General features: G+C 49.0%; 1 protein-coding gene and 1 long non-coding RNA gene across 2 annotated transcripts; both read left to right on the top strand.

The window, feature by feature from the left end:
- Positions 1-4698: 4698 nt before the first annotated feature.
- On the top strand, positions 4699-6397 carry LOC103292934 (tetraspanin-6-like). Its single transcript, XM_054725100.1, is given in 3 exon segments — positions 4699-4847; positions 5418-5780; positions 5782-6397. Coding segments are annotated over 3 exon segments (954 nt in total). The 3' UTR covers positions 6224-6397.
- Positions 6398-20030: 13633 nt separating this feature from the next.
- On the top strand, positions 20031-26099 carry LOC114234321 (uncharacterized). The gene is made up of 2 exons (XR_003620499.2): positions 20031-20153; positions 25955-26099. It is a non-coding gene; the product is annotated as an uncharacterized LOC114234321 (long non-coding RNA).
- The last annotated feature ends 231 nt before the right edge of the window (positions 26100-26330 follow it).

Below are 26330 nucleotides of genomic sequence, written 5' to 3'. Positions count from 1 at the left end.
TTGTGGTGATATTCCTCCTGCTCCTGGCTGTTTCCTAGGGCGGCATCCCAGGAACCTTGGAAGCTGTATTCATCTTCTATCATTCCATAACAGATTACCGCTACCCTAGCAGCTTACAGCAACACACTTATTATCTCGAGGTTCCCTGGGTCAAGAGTCTGAACATGGCTGAGCTGAGTCCTCCGCTCAGGGTCTGACAAGGCTGCAGTGGAGGTGTGGATGGGTTACCTTCTCATCAGAGGCCTGACTGGAGAAGGAGCGGCTCCCAAGCTCCCACAGGTTGTTGGCAGAATTCATTTCCTTCTGCTTTTCTGCTTGTCTGACTTCTTTTTACTGAATGTTGGCTGGAGGCCGCCCACAGATCCTTGCCACATGGGTTTCTTTGACATGACTGCTGATGGCATCAAGCCTATAAGGGTTGTCTCTCACCTCAGCTGGGGCCCCATCCCCCTTTGAAGGGTTTTTACCTGATTACGTCAGGCTAGTCAAGATAATTCTCCCTTTTGGTTAACTCAGAATCAACTGCTTTGGGAACTTAACCACATCTATAAAATCCCTTCACTTGTGCCATATTCTGTTGCCTAGAAGCAAGTCTCAGGTCCCACCTACACTTGGTGTGGGGTCGGGTGGGGGGAGATTACATGGGGCATGAACATCAGGGGGATTATGGGGGTCATTCTAGGGTCTGCCTGCCATGGAAGTTGTCCTAATCCCAACCTCTCTGTCTCTGAGCTTGTAGTATAACCTCCTGCACATCTTTTTGAGGCCCCTCTCCATTCCCAGTGCTAATGTCAGGCTCTGGTCACTTCCTGAATTCCTCTAAAAGTCTCACTGTGACCCATGCTACAACATGGATGAACCTTGAGGACTTTATGCTCAGTGAAATAAGCCACTCTCTCTCTCACACACACACACCCCAAAGCAAAAAAACAACAACCATACATATGATTCCACTTATGTGAGGTCACTAGAACCGTGACATTTATAGAGACAGAAAGTAGAATGGTGGTTGCTAGGTGCTGTGGCAGGGGAGAACGGAGAGTAGTTTAATGGGTACAGCGTTGTTTTGCAAGATGGAAAGAGTTCTGAAAATCTGCACAACAATGTGAATGTACTTAACACTACTAAATTGTACACTTAAAAATAGTGACGATGGTAGGTTTTATGTTGAGTATATTTTACCGCAATAGAAAAACAAAGCTGTAACGTGCCCCGAGGGAAATTCTCAGTGACCTCTCCCCAATCCAGGTGTTTCTCCTGCCCCGGGGATTGCATATTGCCTCCGTGCTCAGCACTGGTGTTCTTGTCTGTCTCCCACCAGCGTGGGAGGCCCTCGAAGGCAGGGGTTGGTGCCTTCCTTGTCCCTGTATCCCCAGCACCTGGCCCCCAGCCTGACACTAAGGAATTATTTATGCCTTCATGTTCCCCATGAATACCTTCTGAGGATGCCCAGTGTGGAGAGGAGCGCCAGATAAGAAGGGAACTGACCCCGGGCCCACCATGGTTCTCATTACTGCTCCTCCATTTTGCCCAGTTCCAGGCGGCCAAGGACAAGGCCTCGTCCATCCTCCCACTTCAGTGATGGAGGGCTTAGCGGGGGCCGCTCGGAAGGGGCTGGCGGTTTCTCCACCCGCACTCATGCTCATTGACAGCTGAGCTGTCTCGCTTCATGCTCTAAAGGTTCTAATGAAACCAAAATGTGGGGTTTGGGTCCAAGTCCATTGTCTCACAAACTGAAGAACGAATTCACGGACAAAAACGGTTAACAGGCAAAGCTTGAGAGAAGCCAGTCCTGGAAAAGGTGCATCTGAGGCTCCATGTTGCAGCTGGGTGTAGTTCAAGCAAATTAAAGTCTATGAGTACATGTATGGAACCCCACATGGCCATAAGCCACATGGGCGCAGGGGAGCATGTCTCCTGCCATCAATCCAAGAATCTAGAGTGTGTGTGTGGGGAGGAGGGAGCGGAAGGGGGTGTGCTTTTTTTATATATATATGCTTGCTAGTTTCTGGTTGGTCCTTTCAAAGAATTCTATATTAATAACATTCTTGGGATTGGTTATATATCTCACTGTCTTGTGATTGGTTATCTGCAAGCTGCCTGTCTTAGCAACATTCATACATTTTAAAGTTTATGTCTCCCTCGCGCACCCTCCCATCCCTGCCCAGTTGGGTTGCCTTAGTAACTCCATCTAGCTGGGTTCTCGAGTCTACTTTCTCCCCCTCACCATGGCCCCGAATCCTGACTACTAGCTTGCTTCTGTCTCCTCACTAACATACACCACTTGATTGGAACCCTGCAGTCGGAACTAGTATTGCACACTGATACCACTGTAGTAAGAGGAGAACGATGACACCTTTTCTGTTCATGATCTGTGCCCAGTCAGGAAAGAGGCTTTGTCTATGATGCTTTCCACCACCGCCACCACAAACCACCACCACCGCCACCACTACCACCCCCGCCACCCAGGGGTGAGGACAGGGTTTGGGGAGGGACCTGAACTGGAGGCTGCTGACCTGGGCCTCTGGCTCTATGCTCACCTCTTCACTTTGAGATGAACAAAGAGAAGGAACAAATAAATGCTACTGTGTGGTACACTAGACACTGCAGACCCCTCGGGAAAGGAGAAGCAACTCAAGTGTGGGGAATGAAGGAAAAGCAAGAGACCTGTTCCAGCATTTCACTGTGTCTTTTCTCAGACACAAGGAAAGGAAAACAAGAGACTCTAAAGTGCTGTCAGAAATCACTCCCAAATCCCCAGAAATGTAATTTGCATTACTTCAGGAAACAAGGAGTCCAATAGAACCCCAGCTTCCATGGAAACTTATGGAATGTAAAACAAAGTATTCTAATGGTAATTTCAGAGGTAAGGAGACCCTACAGATTTTAATTGTCAATGCATTTATTCATTTTGAATATCAAAACTGTCTGTTACAAAGAAAGTACTGATAAACACAGAGGCCGTTGAAGCTCTTTACCATCTTTCTAAGTACTTTATAAATAATATCATCTCTTGAGATAAGGGAGGCTTCATTTAAGAAAAAAGAAAAGAAATTGCCCCAAACTATGGCTGCTTCAAAAATGAGCAGAAAAAAGAGCAAGCATTAGACAAAGAAAAAGGATGTTCAAGACAGGGATGAGAGCCACATAAGTCATTTTAACTTTCTGGTAGCTGTTAGGTTTAGTCAAATAATTGAATCGATGCCCCCTCCCTCTGGAAACTGCCCTTTAGGCCACTTCACAACGGACATTCCCTTGCGCTTAGACCACATTCCACTTGCTAAGATCATTATCTCTCCCCTCCAGACTTTCCCAGGATCCGGACCTGCATAGAGAATTCTCTGTCCAGAAAAAGCCCACCTAGAGTCCTTTAAAATCTCTGACTCCCCATCCCTGGGTGCAGGCGCCATTTTGGGGTTCAGCCCATCTGTTATGCAGATGACCTAATACATTTATAATCCCTAATCACTTTGGCCTCCTGCATTCCTCCTTCAGCAACCCTAACAGAAGCCACATAAAAAAACAAAATGAAACAGTTGACAATAATAACAAGTAATAATTTTAACTAACCTAATACATCCAAAATATCATTATTTGAACATGTAACCAATATAAGAAGTGTTGGAATTTTTACATTTTTTTGTTCTAAGTCTTTGATCCAGTGTGGATTTTATACTTACAGCACATCTCATTTCAGACTAGCCTCATTTAAAGAGCTCAGTACTAGGACAAAGGAGGCAAGGATATACAATGGGGTAAAGACAGTCTCTTCAATAAGTAGTATTGGCAAGACTGGACAGATACATGCCAAAAAAATGAAATTAGACCACTTTCTTACACCATAAACAAAAATAAACTCAAAATGGATTATACACTTAAATGTTAGAACTGAAACCATAAAACGCCTAGAAGAAAACATAAGCAGTAAACTCTTAGCAATCATTTTGGATTTATCTCCTCAAGCAAAGGAAATACCAGGTAAAAGAAAAAATAAATGAGACTACATCAAACTAAAAAGCTTTTGCATAGCAAAGGAAAGCAAAAGGAAAAGACAACCTACTGAATGGGAGAAGATATTTTTTAAAATGATACATCTGATAAGAGGTTAACATCCAAAATACATAAGGAACTCATATAACTTACACCACCCCCACCCCAGACAATCCAATCAAAAAATGGGCAGAGGGCCTGAATAGACATTTCTTCAAAGAGGACATACACATGGCCAATAGACATATGAAAAGATGCTCAACATCACTATCATCAGGGAGATGCAAATTAAAACCACAATGAAATATCACCTCACACCTGTCAGAATAAATCAATAAATCAACAAACAACAAGTGTTGGCGAAGATGTGGAGAAAAGGGAACCCTTGTGCACTGTTGGTGAGAAGTGGAATCGAATCTTTACTGTCCTGTTTGCTTTCCTTTGCTGTACCCTGACCAGAGTACACCGAGTGTTCAAGGCCCATGTGCCCTACGCATGTGCAAAGGCAAGGACCCAGCAGTTTTACTGTATGCACTGCACAGGTGTACCTTTCTAGAACCCAAATATTGATGTCACCATTTGGCAAGAAGCCTCTTTTGTCTAAGTTGGTACAAATATGTGTTGCTGACCAGCCGGTGCGCGGCTGCTTTGCGGGGGCTACTTTGAAGAACTGCTTTGTCTGATGGCTCCTGTGTTAGCAATGGCTACATGGTCTGCAGTCAAGTCCCTCCCATATGCCTCTCCCTCTGCTACTCATGTCTTCTTCCAATTCCCGTGTCCACGGAGGCCCAGCCCCTGGCAGAGGGGCTGCAACCCGACAGTGGGATTGCAAACTGGTGCAGCCACTATGGGAAAAGGTATGGAAGTATCCTCATAAAATTAAAAATAGAACTACCTTATGACCCAGCAATTTCTCTTCAGAGTATTTATCTAAATAAACAAAAACACTAATTTGAAAAAAATATATGCACCCCCATGTTCATTGCAGCATTACCAGTAATGCCAATATAGGGAAGCAACCTAGTTAAGTGATAGAAGAATGGATAAAGAAGATGTGGTACTTATAAATTATGGAATATTACTCAGCCGTACAAACGAATGAAATCTTGCCATTTGTGACAACATGGATGGACCTAGAGAGTATTATGCTAAGTGAAATAAATCAAACAGAAAAACAAATACTGTATGATCTCATATGTGGAATTTAAAAACGCAAAATAAATAGCCCAGCCAGCAGGTGTGGCTCAGTGGTTGATTCCAGGTCAGAGCCCTTACTGGGGTTGTGGGCTCAATCCCCAGTAGGGGGTATACAGGAGGCAGCCAATCAGTGATTCTCTCTCAGCATTGATGTTTCTCTCTCTCCTCTCCCTTCCTCTCTGAAGTCAATAAAAAATATATATTGGAAAGTAATAGAATTTTCCCGGGAGACTCGGGGACGCCGCTTCTCGCTTTCTCTGCTCTGATCCGCAGTTCGGCGGGCAGGGTCCTGGGCTAGTCCTGGCGTCCCCGTCTCGGAGACTGCAGACCAAACCAGTCATTACTTGTATCAAGAGCGTCCTCCTGATCTACACTTTCATATTCTGGATCACTGGTGTTATCCTTCTTGCTGTTGGCATTTGGGGCAAGGTGAGCCCTGAGAATTATTCCTCCCTTTTAAATGAGAAGGCCACCAATGTTCCCTTTGTGCTCATCGGCACTGGCACCGTCATCATTCTTTGGGGCACCTTCAGCTGTTTTGCTACCTGCCGGGCTTCTGCGTGGATGCTAAAACTGTATGCAATGTTTCTGACTCGTTTTTTTGGTTGAACTGGTCGCTGCCCTTGTTGGATTTGTTTTCAGACATGAGATTAAAAACAGCTTTAAGAAGAATTATGAGAAAGCTTTAAAGCAGTATAATGCCACGGGAGATTATAGAAGCAATGCAGTAGACAAGATTCAAAGTACGTTACATTGTTGTGGTGCCACAAACTTTAGAGATTGGAATGTTACTAATTATTACATAGAAAAAGGATTTCCCAAGAGCTGCTGTAAAGTTGAAGACTGTTCTCCTCAGAGGGATGCCGATAAAGTAAACAATGAAGGTTGTTTTATGAAGGTGATGACCATTATAGAATCAGAAATGGGAGTTGTTGCTGGAATTGCCTTTGGAGTTGCTTGCTTCCAGCTGATTGGAATCTTTCTCGCCTACTGCCTCTCTCGCGCTATAACCGACAACCAGCATGAGATAGTGTAACCAACATTACACATGCTTACTCCTTTCCAACTTTAAGGATATTTACATTACCCTCTGTGAGCTACTAGATTGCCTGGTTTGGAAAACTGCCCCATGTTACCCATTGACCGAAAAGCTACACCAATAGTCTGATTCCATCTAGACATTTGTTCAATAGCGTATAAGTCCACCTTTTGTCCCATTAATCATGTAATATCATTGAAACTTTCTTATCTGAAACACTGGAAGAGCTAGTAAATTGTAAATGAAACAATGTTTGCTTGTTCCTCTTGATTATTATTTTTCTCAATGTAGGGCCTTTGAAAGGCACTGTGGATTTTCTGTTTTGATGTACTGTTATAAAACGGGAATTTGACCCCTTTGAACTGGCCCCTTCCCAGCCAAGGTTATGTGATTTGATTGCATAATTTGTATCAAGAAGTTAAAATGTTTTGATTAGTCTCTCTCTGTTCTGATAGGCAGAGTGTTGCATTGTGTAGTTTAATTCCAGCCAGGAGTTGGATGGCACCCATCAGAATTGCCAGATGGTGGTAACGGTCTGTGACCTAAGGTACCCAAGACTAAAGGGCACTACCATTTCTGTGACACATCAGATAGCAGCACACTTATACTTTACATTTCTTTGCCTCCAAGTTAAGGTGTTATATTTCCTCCATCACTTGAATCGAATTAATTGTGTCAGAATTACCGGTAGTGTGTTTTCCTGAGAAATTTAAAGCAACTCATCTTCATTAGCTTTAGCTGGTATTTCCTTACCAGATTGATATGACTTAATTATCAATATCGTGGACAACTTTAATAATCTTAGTTTTGATTTATGCCTTTCATAAATATGACTTTTACACAAGAAATATTGTTTTCCTCTAAAATCGTGTTTAAATTCACTTTTAGAAACTACTGAATGGTTATTTTCTACTGAGAGCTAAGCCTCATATTTCTATTTGGAGTACAGTTTTAGATATGAAATGTAGAACTGAGCTATTGACTATGAGTTTTTATTTTTTTGTGTGTTTATTCATTTGTTGCTTTTAGTTTTATATCCCACATATGAGTGAGACCATATGATTCTTGTTCTGTCTGATTTATTTTGCTTAGTATGATATTCTACTTGAAACCTATGTAATCTTATTAACCAACTAGAGGCCCAGTGCATGATTGAATCATGCACATGTAGGGTCCCCTACACGCTTTCGCTTTCGATCACGGGGGAGCTGGGTGCCTGTCCGCTGGTGCACCAGGCCTTTCAGAAGCCTCCTGCGCAGCGGAGGCTTCTGAAAGGCCTGGTGCCTGAGCGGACAGGCACCCAGCTCCCACGCTTTTGCTTTCGATCGCGGGGGAGCTGGGTGCCTGTCCGCTGGTGCACCAGGCCTTTCAGAAGCCTCCGCCCCGCCAGAGGCTTCTGAAAGGCCTGGTGCCGGAGTGGACAGGCACCCAGCTCCCCCGCTTTTGATGGTCCACGGTGGGATGTGAGCTCGCTGCCCCAAAGGCCTCTTCTGTGCCGCAGCACAGCCATGGCGCAGACGCTGAGCTTGCGCCGCCGCTGGCGACGCAAGCTCAGTGTCCCGCCGGCCCAATCGGCCACCCCCGGCCACCCCGAGTCCCGCCCCCCCCCCGCCCGCGCCTCCTGGCCAATCACGGGCATAGTGAAGGTACAGTCAATTTGCATATTTGTCTATTATTAGGTAGGATGTCACCCCAATAAATTTAATAAAAATAATAAAACTGCATGTAAAAAAAACAACAAAAAAAACAAAAACAAAAATAATAAAATATAAACAAAATAAATGAATAAACAAAACAGAAACAGACCCATAGATATAGAGAACAAGTTGATGGTTACCAAAGGGGAGGGGAGGGATAAGAATTTTTCAAAATTAAATAAATGAAGTGTTCAGTAGTCACATGTGTTCAGTGGCCACCATAGAGGACAGAATAGGTCAAATCAATGTTTTACCCATGGCTGCTCCTACCTAATGACATGCACTTTAATGTACGTGTGTCTGCAGATGTTCTTTTGGCCTGGGATTCTCTTCCCTTGGAGTCTAACTCCTTTCTGAAAGATTATCTGTCCTTCCCATCAGAAACAATGGGATATGTATTCTCTGCTATCCTGAAACTCAACAATCGGGAGTACTTATCCCCTGCTCACCAGACCTCTCCCTTTGAAGCAGCTTTAGTTTGAAGTAAGCGCCGGTGGCTGCTTCCCCAACCCACATACTCTTTTGACTTAATTGCTGTCGCTATTTTGTTTTTTTGCTACTTGCTCTTGTTCTACTCAAACAGGCTATAGGCTTCATTAAGTCCTTGTCAGTTCCTTAGTGTCTTCACAGTAGATCTCTCCACCCAACCTCAGTCTAGCAAGTGCCAAGCACACAGCAAGATGAAGTGAGATGAGAAGTAGCTGAGAGAAAGTGAAGAAATGTGAGGGCAATCAAACTGTACGTGTTCAGGGTCATTCTTTCTCCTTCAATCAAAGCCTTGATGAAGGTGGGTAAAGAAGGGTAATACGACGGCATGGTTTACACCCTCCAGAAGGGTGTTCCCACCTATGAGCTGGCTCAGTCATACAGTCTCACTGCCCAGGTGGAAAAAGAAATGGACCCTCCACATCCTCCCCTGGAGTGGAGACTAACGGGATTGTGTGGGCCGCCTTCTGGCAGCTCCCTTTCCACTCTCAAGGCCTGCAGTGGAGAGAGAAGCTCACAATTCAGGGGTCAGAGGAGAAGTGGGAATCTTTTCTGCCCTGTTCAGAGGCGTGTGAGCTCGAAGAGCCTCAGATCTTCCATCTGCAGATGAAAATAATTAGAGACCCACAGGAAATGGCAACAATAGAGAGGTCTCCTCTACCCTTCACCCAGCTTTACATGCACTCATTTGTGTGTATGTGCATAGTTCTGTGCAACCTCATCACATGTGCAGATGTGTGTGACCACAACCACAATCAAAATACAGAACTGTTCCTGTATAGTCAGCCCCCACCCACCCATCCCCACCCCCTGGCAACCACTAATCTGTCCTTCATTTCTATAATTTTGTCATTTCTAGAATGCTATAGAAATGGAATCATATACCATACAACTTTTTGAAATGGCATTTTTCCTTTCAGCACAGTGCCCTGGAGATTCGTCCAAGTTGTTGCGTGTGTCAATAGTTGGTCCCTTTTTATTGCTGAAGAGGGTTCTACGAAGGCTTGTTTGGAGGAGCTCACAGAATAGCACAAAGGCATGTCACTTGCAGAGAGCTCAGTAATTGTCAGGCCTTCTTTTCTGGCAGCTGATTCTGAGCTCGAGCTGGAGATGGGCCCCAGCTTGGAGCAGCGATTCCCACTGACCATGAATTCACACTCCCGCTCAGTCTGTCTTCCTGCTGAATAAAGCCCTGTGGCCAGAGCTCATCTGGTCCACTCCTTCCTTTTAGAGCCAAGGATGGTAAGGCCCAGGGAGGGGAGGAGGCCGAGAGTGTAAGACCCCAGGTCCTGGACGCCCAGCCCAGGGCTCTTTTCACTCTACGGTGCTTGCTTCCAGGCTTGCAGTCTGAGTGTAATCTCCCATCTGGCCCAGGACAGTCTTTGTTCAGCACATCAGCTGATGAACCGGGCTTCTCCCCAAGCTGAACATTGATCTAGTTGGGGCAGGGAGCCAAAGATGGTTCGTTTCCCTAGACACAAAGCTCTGGTGAGGAGCCTTCGTGGCCAAACTCCGCTCAGCGGCACCATGAGGTGGCATACACTCATTCAACAAAGGCTGTTCCACTCCTACTGTGACCAGCGAAGGGGCTGTAAAGTTGAACAAACCGATAGGCCCTTGGCTTCATGGAGTTTTCTGGAAAGGACGGTGGCAAAAAGGGAGGGGAAGGCCGAGAAAGACTCGGGCTATGTTTCCAACTATTTCCCTTCTGACAGCTGTCTGCCCAGTCAGGGGCTCCATAAACAGCCTGTGAATATGTACATTAGCTCACTACATCTTCACAAGCCCGTGAGAACGTTCCCTTAGCTTTGGGGTGAGGCACATAGTCAAGGGGTTAAGGGACAGGGTGCTTACGACAAGCTGCCTGAGTTCTGTCTCGAGGCCACCAGTGGCCACTGTGAGATGTTTGTTACTGATTTCCTCATCTGCCACACAGGAGTCAGGGGGGTTGGGTGAGGATTGGAGTAGATGTCTAAATATAGGCACTAGACAGTGTCAGCTCATCGAAAACACTCAATCCTTAAAAAAAAAAAAGAAAAAAAAAAGGTCAAACAGCACAAAGTACACTTTGTTTGAAAACTAAAAAATCCCAAACTTTTGCAGCATATTAAAAAGGCAGTGTGGTATGTTGAAAGATTCAGTTTGGGTTTTGATTAGGAAAATCTGGGTTGGCGCCTTAGCTTTAATACTTATAAGAAGTGACTGGGGGAAGTCATTGAAAATGTCTCTCAGTACCAATGTCTGCCTGTCAGGGCTGTGGTGAGGATTCAGTGAGATAATGTGAACCAAGGTCACACTCAATAGGTCAACAAATAGTACCGATTATCTTATCTCAAATAGAAACCCACTCACAACAGGTAAGCTGCAAGGGCAGGCACTGAAAGTATCTTCATAGAACCCAGTGGTGGGGCATTGGGCTGATAAAGATTGTGGAAAGGCCATTTCTAAGACAAGAAAACCTCCACCTTTTCCAAGAGGAGAGTTTTGTGGCTGGGTCCCAAGTGAATGGCAGCCAAGACAGGGGAGGGTTGTAAGAGTGACGGGTATTTTCAAAACGACTCAGGAATATCCCTGACTCAGAGAGCCCCCGAAGATACACCAGATGGGCCCTGTGGGCGAGAACCTCCAGCATTTGGAGCGGAGGCTGGAGAAGCTACTGGGGAACCCACCTCCAGGCCCACTGTGCAGCCTTTGTGGGCGCTGATGGAAACCACACAGTTCAGGCATTAGCGCTCCTGTTCCCAGCCTTGGGCTCCCGCCCAACCTTCCCCACCCTCACCCCAAAACAGGTCACTGTTCCTCTTGGTCTCTCCTTTCCTTTCTCTTTCCTTTTCTTTTTAATTAAAAAAATAAAGATGATGCTCTTCATGATTACACATTCATTTCCAAAAATTAAAAAAATCAGGCAATACAGAAACATAAGGAGTCAAAGTCCTACAGTCACTGCTCCCTCTCCCAGGCCCTGTCCCTCTGTCCTGCGGGAGTCACAGTCATGGCTGGGTGTCTGTCCATCTCACCCACCTTGGTACCCACACCCCACATGGAGCCACAGCTCTCCATAGACACCTGCCTTGTTTTGCCCACGTAATGATTTGGGGACTGAATTACTCAGGAAGAGAACGCACATCGTAATTTCCTAACGTGTTTTTCTGTCAACACGCAACAGTTCAGTCAAGCATTGCTGGCGTGGGAGGAATTCTTTCCCAAATAGATTTAAAGAGGGTTGAGTGGGTGGGCTCCGCAGGCTGACAGACTGGCTCCTAGTTGTGGTTTTGCTGCGTGACTTCAGGAAGCTCATTACGACTCCGTATTCAACGGGAAAATGGGGATAATCTCGCCTACCTCAGACGACCATTGTGAGGATTCAATGTGGGAGCACATAAGTGGGTTTCTACTTGTTTATGACAGTGCCTGTGCCTGGCACAGAGAGTCTAAGCCTAGTGTGAGTTCTCATTATTTTATCAGAATTCATTGTGTTTGTCCTATTTTAACTCGCAGGTGGTAATCTTCCACTGCATTTGCAGGTCCATAGTGGGTGTCTCACAATAAGAATCCATCCAATTTACAGACGTAAAAAGAAGGATGGGAGCGTGTAGGCTTCTGATGATCCAGCATCCAGGCCCAAAGGAGTCAGGTCTGGTGGGTGGGAATTGCCAGCGGGGGTAGACATGTTTCCCTAATTAGAACAGTAATATATGCTCATTGGGGGAGAATTTGGAGAGCACACACAGAAAATAAAACAAAAAGTCACTCATGTATGTGGCTGGACCAGGCCATCTGACGAGAGTTAGGATTATTGATTTACCATGTGTCAGGCCCTGGGCATTTTACAGGCATGGACTTACTTGCCTGTGAGATAATAGAAAATACTTGTATTGCTCTCTGCCCCTGGTAACTTCCTAAGTGGTAAGAGCACTAGGAGCATCTTTTGCTCTGGTATTCGGTCTTCCACCCCGGTTCCCGACACAGGGATGCTGAAACCCCTGTAATTTCCTAGGTGATGGGAATGCCTTGCTCTAATGAGGTGACTCTGGGGGGCTCCCTGTGCCGTACCACCTACCCTGCCCTGGGCCGAGGAAGGAAGAAGGGGGCTGCTCCAGCCGGGGTGGCAGAATCTGCTGAGATCCACTGTTTAGGAAAGCCGTGAAGCTTTCAGGAACTGCAGGAACAATGAGGTTCCCCAAGGATACCCCTACCCGGGACCCGCTGGATGCCTGCTGACCCCTACATTCTCACATACATATCTCTAACTGCCTTCGCCAGCTCCAAGACAACACAAATCCCCAGTGCTCTGCAAGGGCGCTGGCATTCACAGAACCCCTGAAGCAGCACCAGTGAGCTGTTCCAAGGGCGGGGCACCCTCCTGGCCCCGTGCACCATACCCCTTACCCCCCTGTGCACCATACCCTTTACCCCCCTGTGCACCATACCCCTTACCCCCCTATGTACCATACCCCTTACCCACCCTGTGCACCATACCCCTTACCCCCCCTGTGCACCATACCCCTTACCCCCCTGTGCACCATACCCCTTACCCACCCTGTGCACCATACCCCTTACCCCCCTGTGCACCATACCCCTTACCCCCCTGTGCACCATACCCCTTACCCCCCTGTGCACCATACCCCTTACCCACCCTGTGCACCATACCCCTTACCCCCCTGTGCACCATACCCCTTACCCCCCCTGTGCACCATACCCCTTACCCCCCTGTGCACCATACCCCTTACCCACCCTGTGCACCATACCCCTTACCCACCCTGTGGACCATACCCCTTACCCACCCTGTGCACCATACCCCTTACCCCCCTATGTACTATACCCCTTACCTCCCTGTGCACCATACCCTTTACCCCCCTGTGCACCATACCCCTTACCCCCCTATGTACCATACCCCTTACCCACCCTGTGCACCATACCCCTTACCCCCCCGTGCACCATACCCCTTACCCCCTTGTGCACCATACCCTTACCCCCCTGTGCACCATACCCCTTACCCACCCTGTGCACCATACCCCTTACCCCCCTGTGCACCATACCCCTTACCCCCCTGTGCACCAAACCCCTTACCCAACCTGTGCACCATACCCCTTACCCCCCTGTGCACCATACCCCTTACCCACCCTGTGCACCATACCCTTTACCCCCCTGTGCACCATACCCCTTACCCACCCTGTGCACCATACCCCTTACCCCCCTATGTACCATACCCCTTACCCACCCTGTGCACCATAGCCCTTACCCCCCTGTGCACCATACCCCTTACCCACCCTGTGCACCATACCCCTTACCCCCCTGTGCACCATACCCCTTACCCCCCTGTGCACCATACCCCTTACCCCCCTGTGCACCATACCCCTTACCCCCCTGTGCACCATACCCCTTACCCCCCTGTGCACTATACCCCTTACCTCCCTGTGCACCATACCCCTTACCCCCCTGTGCACCATACCCCTTACCTCCCTGTGCAACATACCCCTTACCCCCCTGTGCACCATACCCCTTACCCCCTTGTGCACCATACCTCTTACCCCCCTGTGCACCATACCCCTGGCTCCTGTGGAGCCCACTCTGAACTCAGGGCTAGTTGCTGCTAATGTGACAGGCCATCTTTAGTGAGCAGGGGACCAAAGGGGTCAGGAACTCCCTTTGCACGATGTTATAGGACTGGTGCCATCTCCTTGTGCAGGTGAGAGGGCTGATTATGCCCATTTTATAGATGAGGAGCATGAGGGCTGACAATTGGGGAGGCAAATTGGAGGGTAAGAGAGGCTGCATGAGGGAGTCGTGCCCTGATTTGTCCCGAGATGGGGAGGGGGAAAGTGGTAGCCGTCACCTGAGTGGTCATTGCACGGATAGGTAGGGTAGCCCAGCTCCCGCAGGGCAGGACTCAGAAGCACTAGCGCAGGGCCAGGCCCGGAGAAGGGACCCCAGAAATTATCCTACATTATAATAGAGAAACATGCAAATTGACCGCACCTCCGCTATGCCCATGATTGGGCCTGCCAGAGGCTGGGGGCGGGACTCCGGGTGGCCTAACTGGCCATTGAGAAAACCAAGATGGCGGCGCCAAATCCTCTTAGTTCCGGGGGTCCTGGTGAGTGATGGCAACCCTAGAGGGGCGTGGTATGCACAGCCAGCAGCCTCCCGGGGGTCCCGGGACCCATCGCGACCCGGGGGGGCGTGGCCAGGCACGGCCAGCAGCCTCCCGGGGGTCCCGGGACCCATCGTGACCTGGGGGGGCGTGGCCGGGCACGGCCAGCAGCCTCCGCGGTGTCCCGGGACCCATCGCGACCCGGGGGGGCGTGGCCGGGCACGGCCAGCAGCCTCTCGGGGGTCCCGGGACCCATCGCGACCTGGGGGGGCGTGGCCAGGCACGGCCAGCAGCCTCCCGGGGGTCCCGGGACCCATCGCGACCCGGGGGGGGCGTGGCCGGGCACGGCCAGCAGCCTCCCGGGGGTCCCGGGACCCATCGCTACCTGGCGGGGCGTGGCCGGGCACGGCCAGCAGCCTCCCGGGGGTCCCGGGACCCATCGCGACCTGGGGGGGCGTGGCCGGGCACGGCCAGCAGCCTCCGCGGTGTCCCGGGACCCATCGCGACGGGGGGGCGTGGCCGGGCACGGCCAGCAGCCTCCCGGGGGTCCCAGGTTCAATGGCGACCCGGGGGGCGTGGCCGTGCCCGGCCAGCAGCCTCCGCGGTGTCCCGGGACCCATCGCGACCCGGGGGGGCGTGGCCGGGCACGGCCAGCAGCCTCCCGGGGGTCCCGGGACCCATCGCGACCCGGGGGGGCGTGGCCAGGCACGGCCAGCAGCCTCCCGGGGGTCCCGGGACCCATCGCGACCTGGGGGGGCGTGGCCGGGCACGGCCAGCAGCCTCCCGGGGGTCCCGGGACCCATCGCGACCTGGGGGGGCGTGGCCGGGCACGGCCAGCAGCCTCCGCGGTGTCCCGGGACCCATCGCGAACCCGGGGGGGGGGGGCGGGGCCGGGCACGGCCAGCAGCCTCCCGGGGGTCCCAGGTTCAATGGCGACCCGGGGGGCGTGGCCGGGCACGGCCAGCAGCCTCCGCGGTGTCCCGGGACCCATCGCGACCCGGGGGGGCGTGGCCGGGCACGGCCAGCAGCCTCCCGGGGGTCCCGGGACCCATCGCGACGGGGGGCGTGGTCGGGCACGGCCAGCAGCCTCCCGGGGGTCCCAGGTTCAATGGCGACCCGGGGGGCGTGGCCGGGCCCGGCCAGCAGCCTCCCGGGGGTCCCGGGACCCATCGCGACCCGGGGGGGGCGTGGCCGGGCACGGCCAGCAGCCTCCCGCGGGTCCCGGGACCCATCGCGACCCGGGGGGCGTGGCCGGGCCCAGCCAGCCGCTCCAGGGGTGATGTCCCTGGGCAATCGCCACCCTCGCCTAAATGGCTGGTGCTGAGAGGGATCAATGGGGCCAGTGGAAGGAGCAGGTGGTAGTTGACCACCGAGGCCATCTGCAGCAGCCGGATGCAGAGCTGGGGTCCACGTTCTCCAGGTTGGCCTCCGTGGGGCCCGAGTCGCACCCATAGTAGCCGAGTGGGCATGCTGGCATAGTAGCCCCAGCATGAGGCCAGCTTCCCAAGCCAGGCTGCGGAGGGAGGGAGGGCCTCTGGGCTGGGAGCACTCCCCCACCCCAGTGGACAGGGCACAGAGAGCAAGCAGCAGAGAGCTACTAGAGGTGGTGGGTGTGGTGGCCTGGCTTCCAAGAGGCTGGCTTCAGCTGCTGTGGCCTGCGCTGAGGTGGCTGGTGGTGGGGGCAACTGCATGGGCGCATCCGAGGCTGGGGCACTGGGAGACGTGGGACTGCAGCCCAGAAAGCGAGGCTCCGGAGGACCTGGTCACCGACCCCGGGCATTAAAGCCGCCTCCTACAAGATGTATCCTAGCCTAGGTGTGTGGGAAGCAGGTTCAGGAACCTCTCCCTTTGCGGCGCCAGAGCCCAGGCCTGCCAGCACCCCAGAGGAGACCCCCACCAGGATCGGGGGTGTGACCAGTCTCTAAACCAGGGTGGCCATTAGCCTAGGCCTGCCAGCACCCCAGAGAAGACCCCCACCAGGATCGGGGGCGTGACCGGCCTCCAAACCGCCAGTGACCCTAACCCAGGCCTGCCAGCCCCCCAGAGGAGATCCCCACCAAGATCGGGGGCGTGACCAGCCTCTAAACCTCCCGCAGCCCTAGCCCAGGCCTGCCAGCATCCCAGAGGAGACCCCTGCCAGGATTGGGGTCATGGCCAGCCTTCAAACTGTGGCGGCCCCTAGCCCAAGGAGGCCTCCTGGCCGAGGACGCCTGAGTCTGTTCTTGGCCTAGGGCCGGGCTCTCCCCGCAAGGGACTCAGAAGCCGCCAGAGTCTAACTGCCAGTCTCTGGGAGTGCATCCACTGTCCACCAAAAAGTTGGGCCATCAAACCATTCAGTCTCAGTGCAGGCACAGGTCTGTGGCTGACGGGGTGGAGGCCAGACCAAAACAAAACAGCAGAAACACCCTGCCCACCTGGGCGGGTACTGCTGTAGTCCACGTGGCCTGGGCAGTGTAGAAAGCGCTACCTTCTCCCAGGTCCTGTGCTGGCACCGCCGCCTCGCTCACCCTCAAGCCCCCCTGAGTCCTGACAGCAAAGTGTGTGGGGCATTCTGCAGGAGTTGTGCCGTTCTGGGTGCTTTTGCCCAAAGACACACTTTGGGATGAATTCAGAGCCACATCTCATTTCCCATGACACTGGAAGAACCATGTAAAAGGATTTTGACAAAAGCTTTCCACATCTCTGTTTATTCTTTTGAATCCATAAAACGACCTTAAAAAAAGCATCCAGGCCACCTAAGAAAGAATGCACTTTCTGGCCAGAGCACGCAGGATTCTTTTGCCCAACAGGTTAAAGGGAGCAGAGCTGGCACAGTGGGAATGGCCCTGGTGCCCTATGAGGAGACCGGGGGAATGGGGTTGCCGAAATTCCATAAGCCTCTTGCCACCTTCTCCTTTGCAAACCACACCATCCAGATCCACCAGGACTGGAGGCAACTGGGAATCACAGCCGTGATTTGGGACATGGTGAGCAAATCTTGAGGGGCCTCTGTAAACATCTGCAATTGATTATAAGACTGGTCTTTATTTAAAAAGAAATAAAAGAACAGCTTTGTTGAGAAATATCCATATACTGTACATGTCACCTAAAGTGTACAATGAACTGGTTTTTTAAAGTAAATTCAGAGTGGTACAACCATCACCATGCTCAATTTTTAAATATCTTCATGACCCATCCCCTCCCAAAAAAACTTCTACCCATTGGAATCACTTTCCTGATCATCTTCCCCAAAATAGATTGCACTTTAAAGGTGGGTAAAGGAAAGTTGAGGGAAGTTAAAACACTGCACAAAGGATATTGTAAGATGACAAAGCCCAAAGTGAAGCTCATGTGTTTTCTTTAAAAAATATATGAGTGGTTGTCTTCCGGACATCTTTCCAGACAAAGCCGCAGTGGCTACAAAGGCCAAGGCTCAGGCAGCCATAACCAGCTGCAGTGGCAGCAGCATTGGGGTTATGGGGGTGGTGCCTCCAGAGGGAGGCCAGACTGGGGGCCAAGGCACAGGCAGTTTGGGGTGATCAGGCTGATAGGGGAGGACAAGGTAGGGGCAATCAGGCTGGCAGGAGATCAAGGTAGGGGCGAGCAGGCAGGCAGGCAGTGGGGTTAGGGACAATCAGGCAGGCAGGCAGGTGAGTGGTTAGGAGCCAGCGGTTCCGGATTGTGAGAGGGATGTCCGACTGCTGGAAGTTGGACATCCCCTGAGGGGTCCCAGATTGAAGAGGGTGCAGATTGGGCTGAGGGGCACCCCCCCCCACTCCCACCCCCAGTGCACGAATTTCGTGCACCGGGCCTCTAGTACCACTATAATAGTCTGTTCATCCAGATGTTTCCTCAGACCGCCTCTGTGCCCAGCACTCCCACTTGACCTGCAGGGGATGGAGACCTGGGGAGGGGCCATCCCACAGCCTCCGGAGCTGCTCTGCCACCAGGCGAAGTGCAGCATCAGGACCAGCAAACCTGAGCGCTAGTCCGGCCCTGCCGCTGACTAGCTTCATGGTCTTGGGGGGCCACCTGGCCTCCCAAGGGAAGGTGCCCTTCTCCCCACTTAAAATCAAGAGGATGAGGCTTCAGAGGCGGGAGCACAGACTTGAGACTTGCCTGACTAGAATTCATGGTCCTAACTGGCACCCACACTAGTGTCTCCCGGGGTGGCCCCACCAGGATCCCCCGGTGTGTCTGGAGATGCAGATTCCTGCCGCCTCCAATCCACTGATGGAAATGCAGCAGCGCAGCCCTGGAAGCCGCACTTTCACAGGCTCTGCACGCGATTCATCTGTGCCATGAGCCTTGGGAACTAGCTCCCCTGACACCGCAGTTCCACTTTTAAACAGGCATCTGCAAGCCATCACCACGGAAGCAGCGGGCACTCTGGGAGCACTGTTGGCAAAGGCTCTGCTCCCTGCAGCTAATGGGGAGAGAGCTGCCTGCGGCTGGCGTGGCTTCTGTGACCGGAGGAAGTCACCGAGCCACCAGAACTGCTGTGGGTCAGTGGGTGGAACGAGCCCAGGCCCCAGCCTTTCCTGCTGAGAATGTTACCCATGGCCCAGGGAGAAAGAACTGGAGATGGCATCCGAGCTGCACTGGAGTAAGGTATATTTCGGTTTTATAAATTCATGTTTAAGGTATAAATATATTAAATTCATCATTCCTTAGAGTTCGCTCAATTCTCTTCAATCTTTGTTCTGCCCGTAAAATCCCCAGCGAAGGCACAATGATGTAAGGTTAAAAGATCTTTAGTAAATACTTGTCAGTGTGTGTTAGGGGGTTCCTTAATCCCCCATAACCTTCGTCAGACCCACCTCCCAAATTTACATGCAATTTAAGTCAGAGTCAGTATGCCTGGCATGTAAATATAATTTCACAACAAAACCAAAACCCACTATATGGCTGCCCCATTACCTTTTCTATCAACATCCAGGAACTGCCAGGGTGCCTGTTAAAATACCTGGACACGCCCTGGCCCAGTGTGCCTTAGTTGGTTAGACATCGTCCCATGCACCAAAGGGCTGTAGGCTCAATCCCCAGTAGGGGGTGTGCAGGAGGCAGCTGATAGATGTTTCTGTATCTCCCTCTCCTTTCCACTTTGTCTAAAAATCAATGGAAAAAATATCCTGGGGTGAGGATTAACAACAACAACAAAATCTTTTTAAAAAAACACCACACGAAACCTGACCACAATGGACCAGTTAGTGGCAAAGGGGCCCAGAGCAATGAGCAGTAGCTCCAAATGATGTCGTCTGTCTGCCTCTCTGAATCACAGCCACTGTCTGTGCACAGATCTGGGAACTAGCCACACCCACACCACAGCCTGCCCGGCCCAGGTCTCCCTGTCTTCAAATCCCAGTTCCCTACCCACTTCCCTCTTCCAAACTCCTCAACTGGGCTCTGCAACAAGGGGCTGAGTTTACAGGGACTCTCAAGAACTTCTTGTTGGTTGACCCATTCATTCTGTCTCTATGGGAACCATCAGATTCTAATAGAACTGTGGGACTCCTTCCTGACTTTATGCTAAAAAAACAAACAAACAAACAAAAAACACACCCCACACTGACTCTGGGCTTGCTTCTTCTCTGTGAACCACCCCATCTGAGTCAGAGGAGCGACTGTAAGCAGAAGCCCCAAGAGAAAGGCGGGGATGGTGGTAAACCTGGTAAAGTAAACAGTGAGAGGGGTGTGCGGTCAAGAGGGGCTCAGCCCATTCCATTGTTTAAGGCTCTGGATAGAAAATGAACAGCTAAACAGTATTTCATAAATTGGGGAAAGCTTAAATGTGAACATTTAGTGAATGATAACTTCCATATCAAAAATACAATGAAAGACGATTACAGGAATTCTAGAAAATATTAACTCAAGGAGCTTGTAGACTCTATGTTCAGAAACAATGTATGATGAATATCCTCTTCTCAGGAAATCTGTGTGGTCATATTTATAATCTTTTTGAAAATAACACTAATAGTCTAAATGTGTAGTCCTCTGTGAATGAGCTACTCGGGTGACCCTTCTGCTCCCAATCAACCTCTCTGGGCACAGAGCCAGTGCTCCAATAACCATCAGTGATTTTAAGCATCAGCAAAGCAGAAACCATTACTTTACTGCAGAGTTATGCACTTCGCACCGTGCACTGGTGGAACACCTGGGCACCTTCAGGCAGTGCAAACGTGATTGTCCTACCTGCAGACCAAACCCTAAGTCTTGGCTTCCCAGACCCTGTGCAGCAGTGTAACTAGTACTTGCACTTCAGGACCCAGTTCAAGGGGCAGCTGCCCTTTGAAGAGCCCCCCAGTCACCGGCTCAGAGTTGGTAATGCCCTTATTCATGCTCCCAGTACAATCTGTTCAGACCTTTGAGCAGTAATCATGAATACTGTTCACCAGATGTTTCCCGTTCTCCCTCTGCCCCATTGGAGTTAACGGTGGCCTTGTGAGTTTGACAAGTCAAATGAAGAGCATGTGAGTAGGGAGTGTTCCCTTTCCCTCTGCCACAGCAACTAGCAATGTTCCAGACAGTGGCTGTCAGCCCGGGCCCTGGATTGAGAACAGCACAGGTGGAGGTCATGGACATATAGCATGAGCTCTAAAAAGACCATGTAAATTCAGGGTTATTTATTACTGCAGCATTAACTAGCCTGTACTGATTGATATAGGTTCTTTTAGACTTGCAACATTGTGATAATTTTGTTTATATGTTTGTCTGTCCTCCTTACCATGAACTTTTTAAGGGTAAATACTATGTGCTACTCTGTCCTTGACTAGTACTGTATTACCCATATGTATATGGAAATGTATAACATCAGTCATTTGGCACAAGATATCACCCACCATCACATCATCTTCAGCAGCCCTCCTGATTGCTTCAGACATCCACTCATCCATCCACTTTTTCTCTCATTAAAATATATATTCATTTATCCCTCAAATATTCTATGAGTGTCTACTATGTGTCAGACACTTGCTATTGGCTGGGAATTTGGAAATGTACCACATGTACATCTCAGTCTAATGGGGGGGAAACAGACAATTGGATGTGAAAAATGCATCCTATAACAATTATTTCTGTTAACACAAGGGGTGTTCATATTTTTTTTCCTAATGAAAGAAAACTTCAAAAAGGTCTAATCCCCTGGTTTTTTATTTTAAAAAATATTTTTTTATTGATTTCAGAGAAGAAGGGAGAGGGAGAGAGAGATAGAAACATCAATAATGAGAGAGAATCATTGATTAGCTGCCTCCTGCACTCCCCCTACTGGGGATCAAGCCTGCAACCCGGGCATGTGCCCTTGACCAGAATTAAACCCGGGACCCTTCAGTCCACAGGCCGAGGTTCTATCCACTGAGCCAAATAAGCTAGGTCTCCCCTTGTTTTTTAGACAAAGAAACTGAGGACTTGCTGGGCGAGGGAAGCAGCCCCTCACCTAGTGTCCTGTCAGGTGGCTTAAAAAATGTGAGGGGCTGACCTGACCTACGAAGGGCTGATATCACACAGAATGTTTCTGTGGCAATTGAAAAGTAAGGGCCAATAAACTAAAAATTTATTGACCATTTGACCCAGTGATCCCACTTCTAGGAATATATCCCAAGAAACTAGAAACACCAATCAGAAAGGCTATATGCACCCCTATGTTCATAGCAGCACAATTTACAATAGCTAAGATTTGGAAACAGCCTAAATGCCCATCAGCAGATGAGTGGATTAAAAAACTGTGGTACATCTACACAATGGAATACTATGCTGCTGCAAAAAGGAAGGAACTTCTACCATTTGCAACAGCATGGATGGACCTGGAGAGCATTATGCTAAGTGAAATAAGTCAGTCAGAGAAAGATAAATATCACATGATCTCACTCATTTGTGGAATATAATGAACAACATAAACCGATGAACAAAAACAGATCCAGAGACAGAGAAGCATCGATCAGACCGTCAAACCTCAGAGGGAAGGCAGAGGAGGACGGGGTAAGGGGGAGAGATCAACCAAAGGACTTGTATGCATGCATATAAGCCTAACCAATGTACACAGACACCAGGGTTCGAGGGCATGAGCGGGGTGGGGGGGGTAAGAGGGAGGGTAAGGACACATATGTAATACCTTAATCAATAAAGAAAAAAGTTTTTTTTCTTTATTGATTTCAGAGAGGAAGGAAGAGGGAGAGAGAGATAGAAACATCAATGATGAGAGAGAATCATTGATTGGCTGCCTCTTGCACGCCCCCTACTGGGGATCGAGCCCGCAACCTAGGCATGTGCCCTTGGCCAGAATCGAACCTGGAACCTTTCAGTCCACAGGCCGACGCTCTATCCACTGGGCCAAACTGGCTAGGGCAAGAAAAATTTTAAAAATAAAATAAAAGGGCCAAATTGAATACGCCAGGAACCACACCTATAAAAGCCTTCATAGCACCTCTAATGAAACACTCTCAGTTGTCTGACATTGTTCTCCCTATTTGTGCATCAGCTACTAGGAGTCATGACTGTCCTCGGGCCAGAATACGACTGGCTGAGCCAACTGTGTCCAAGTGTGCTAAGGCTGTGGAGTTTAGGGCTTGGTTAAGGTGGGCATGCCATGACGTTTTGCTCTCTGAGGCAGCCAGGGAGGCCTAGAATATGGGCTTTGGCCTGGACAGATTGGGGTTCAAATTGTGGTTCAGCCACATAATAATTGTGTACTATTGTGCTATTATTTTAACCTCTTAGACCCTCAGTTTTCTCACTAATAACATAGGGACAATAACAGAGAGTTGTTGAGAAGATCCACTGAATAATCTACAGATGGCATTGAGGTCTATGGAAATCCACATCATGTGGCAGATGTTATTGTTCCCAATGTCATGGTTAAATCAGATGATATATGCAAAGTGCTTAGGCCAGAGGATGCTCCATATAAATTAGTCATTATTTTCATTACTTAATACTATATGCAGAACATGACATTCTTAAAACGCTAACTTTAGATTTGAGTATGCCTAAATCAATACCAAAACAGAGTATTTTTTGCCTGTGGATAGCTTCATGTACTTTTTCCCCCCTTGTATAGAAATGAAGCTACCAAGGAGACAGAAGTGTTTGCCTTGAGGCTCATTGCAGATGCCAGCAGATTTCATGAGATGAACTGCTTGGCTTGAAAAAGAGACATGGATTACAGCCAGGCAACTCTTGTGCACAGTTAACCAAGCCTATTAAAACAGTGAAATACTGCCCTGGCTGGGTGGCTCAGTTGGTTGGAGCATCATCCCATACACCAAAAGTTTTGGGGTTCGATTCCCCATCAAGGCACATATCTGGGTTGTGGGTTTGATCCCCCGTCAGGGCATGTATTGGAGGTAACCAAGCAATGTTTCTCTCTCACATCAATGTTTCTCTCTTTTCCTTCCTCTCTCTCTCAAAATCAATAAAAACATATCCTCAGGTGAGGATTTTTTTTTAAAGTGAAATACTAAAATCTAATGCAAAAGCTCTGTTGTGCTTCACCCAGAGTTTATAGGGCTCTGAAACCCAACTACCCATAGAAATCACTCTTTGTGACCCATCAGAAGAATGTGCTGAAGATAAAGTTCATCAGTTCTGAACCAAATCCAGGGGAGACGGTGCCATACGCTATCTCAGCTTTTGAGACATATGCAGCACAAAATGAAAACAACACCCAGAAACAATCTTGCCAAATGTCAGGAATTATCTGCAGGGGGAAAGAATTGGAAATTGTTTCACAAGCAAAGACATTTTAAATCTCTTTGGTTCTCAGAATCACTGAGCTGCTCCAGGCTAGGTGTCAGTCTCCATCATGTCAGGAGCAGGGCAGGTAGAGACTGATGGTGGAGGGGGAACTCAGTGTGACCCTGGGGCCAGGTGTGCTCATAACTTGGCAGTTAAGGGAATGATAAGGACCAGGATGGGGCATTTAGAAGGCATGGAGGACACAAGCTCTCTAATGGCTGTCAAAGGCAGTCATCCAAAACGAGATGACATGAGCTACTTCTTCTACTCTAGGAATTTTCTAGAGCCACCATCTTCCTGTCAATTCAAAATGCTCTGCTCTGAGTCTTCCTTTTGCAGTGTGAAGAAGCAGAGGTCCAATGGGATTATTAATTCTCATGATCTCAAAGCCAGTGAGCTCAGCGCCTTTTAAGGCACTGGGTTTGCCCCATTCTAATTCCTTTTGGCAGTTTTGAATTTGACACTGTTAAGTTACATAGCTTTGCATCCATTCACTCATCAACAAATATGTATACCACTAAATGCCTTCCTTCTTGAAATGTCAAAACCTTGTCTCCCACCCCCATATTGTAGCACCTTCCTCCTCCTTTCCTTTCTGCCTAGGAATTGCCTTATGTCCAGCATTGTAATGTAATTTACCCAATAGCCACGACCTGTGGATGTGCTATGTATTTTTACTTACAGCTTTATTTTCTTTTATGTGATGTGATAAATGAGTATTACATAGGCAAAAACACACACATAGAAAACAGAGACCTGAACCTGAATTTGATTATTCAACGATAATCAATATCCTGTTCCCAGAGTCCAGAGCCCTGGATCCTCGTTTTATCCTTCAAACCACCTCCTCTACCCCAGCATTTCTCCGTCACTGCCCAATGGGCACCAGCGTTCCTGATTCTCTATATATCCTCTTCAAGCCCCTCTTGGTCTGGATTGAAAATAGGAAATGGGGAAATGTGAGCAGTTGAACCAGTGGTTCTCAAAGTGCATCCTCGAACCAGTAGCAGCAGCATCACATGAGAGCTTGTTAGAAATGCAAATCCTTGGTCCCCACCTCATACCCAATGAATCAGAAACTCTGGGGGTGAAGCCAACTATCTTCACCAACCATTTTAACAAACATCCAGATGATTCTGAGGCTTGAGAATGGCTGGTTCAAACCACTCTATAGGATATAAAATTTCCATTTAGCCCAGTCTAAGCTGATAAGGACGGAGGACCTTAATTTCCCTGAGAGTACTCCCAGCAGGTTATTGCTTGTCCTGCCTTCTCAATTTTCTGGACAGGGTTCTTAGAAGAGGAAAGTCATTTGAAGGAGAAAATATCAGTCCTGTTGTCCACATTCTCACCATTCATATTTTCCATGTCCTAGAGGATATCAAGGATTATGTGCCCTCTGTGTCTGCCCTCTCAGTGGTCCCACATCTGTAGAGAAATTAAAATCAGTTTCTTCCCACAAAAAGAAGGGCATGTGCTTCACATTAAGAGTGAAGTCTTTAAAAAAAATCTCCTTTGAAACATTGCATTATCATTTCATGATAGATTAACTGACAGAGGAAAGAAAGGGAAGAAAAGAGGCACTTCTGTTCATAGACATAAAGCAGCAGAAAGATTTATATATACATCTGCCTGTATCTTCCCGGGGATGTCCACCACATCCTGGGAGGAGATCTCAAAGCTCCGTCAAGGTCAACCCCTCACATAACCCTGTTTGTCTTTCTCCTCCATATGATTTCAAAGGCAAAACCACGTGAGGAGCAGGGCTTGGAGGTGACTGACAGCAACCACTGGAAAGTCAACGGCCATGGCAAGCCAGGGAGTGATGCAGCCCCATGACCCCTGCAACAAAGCCTGTTCCAAATAAATGCCAGCAGCACAGAAACCACGGGGGTTGTTTCTCTGTCTGTCTCTATCTTTTTCCTTTTAAATATAAAAATAAGTGCAATTTTTAAATGTCAAAAGAGAGAGAAACAAATCCATCCTTTCAAAAGCCGACTTAATGGCGACTGTAGATTTTTCATGAGCTTTTCAGTATCGAGCCATTTGGGCTCTGTACTAATGCATGCCTTGGGTTTTGTAGGTTGTCTCTTAACTTTGGCATTCATGCATTTCCCCC

The sequence above is a fragment of the Eptesicus fuscus genome, chromosome 13, assembly GCF_027574615.1.
Source record: "Eptesicus fuscus isolate TK198812 chromosome 13, DD_ASM_mEF_20220401, whole genome shotgun sequence".
NCBI lineage: Eukaryota > Metazoa > Chordata > Mammalia > Chiroptera > Vespertilionidae > Eptesicus > Eptesicus fuscus.
This window is presented reverse-complemented; position numbering and strand designations above follow the sequence as displayed.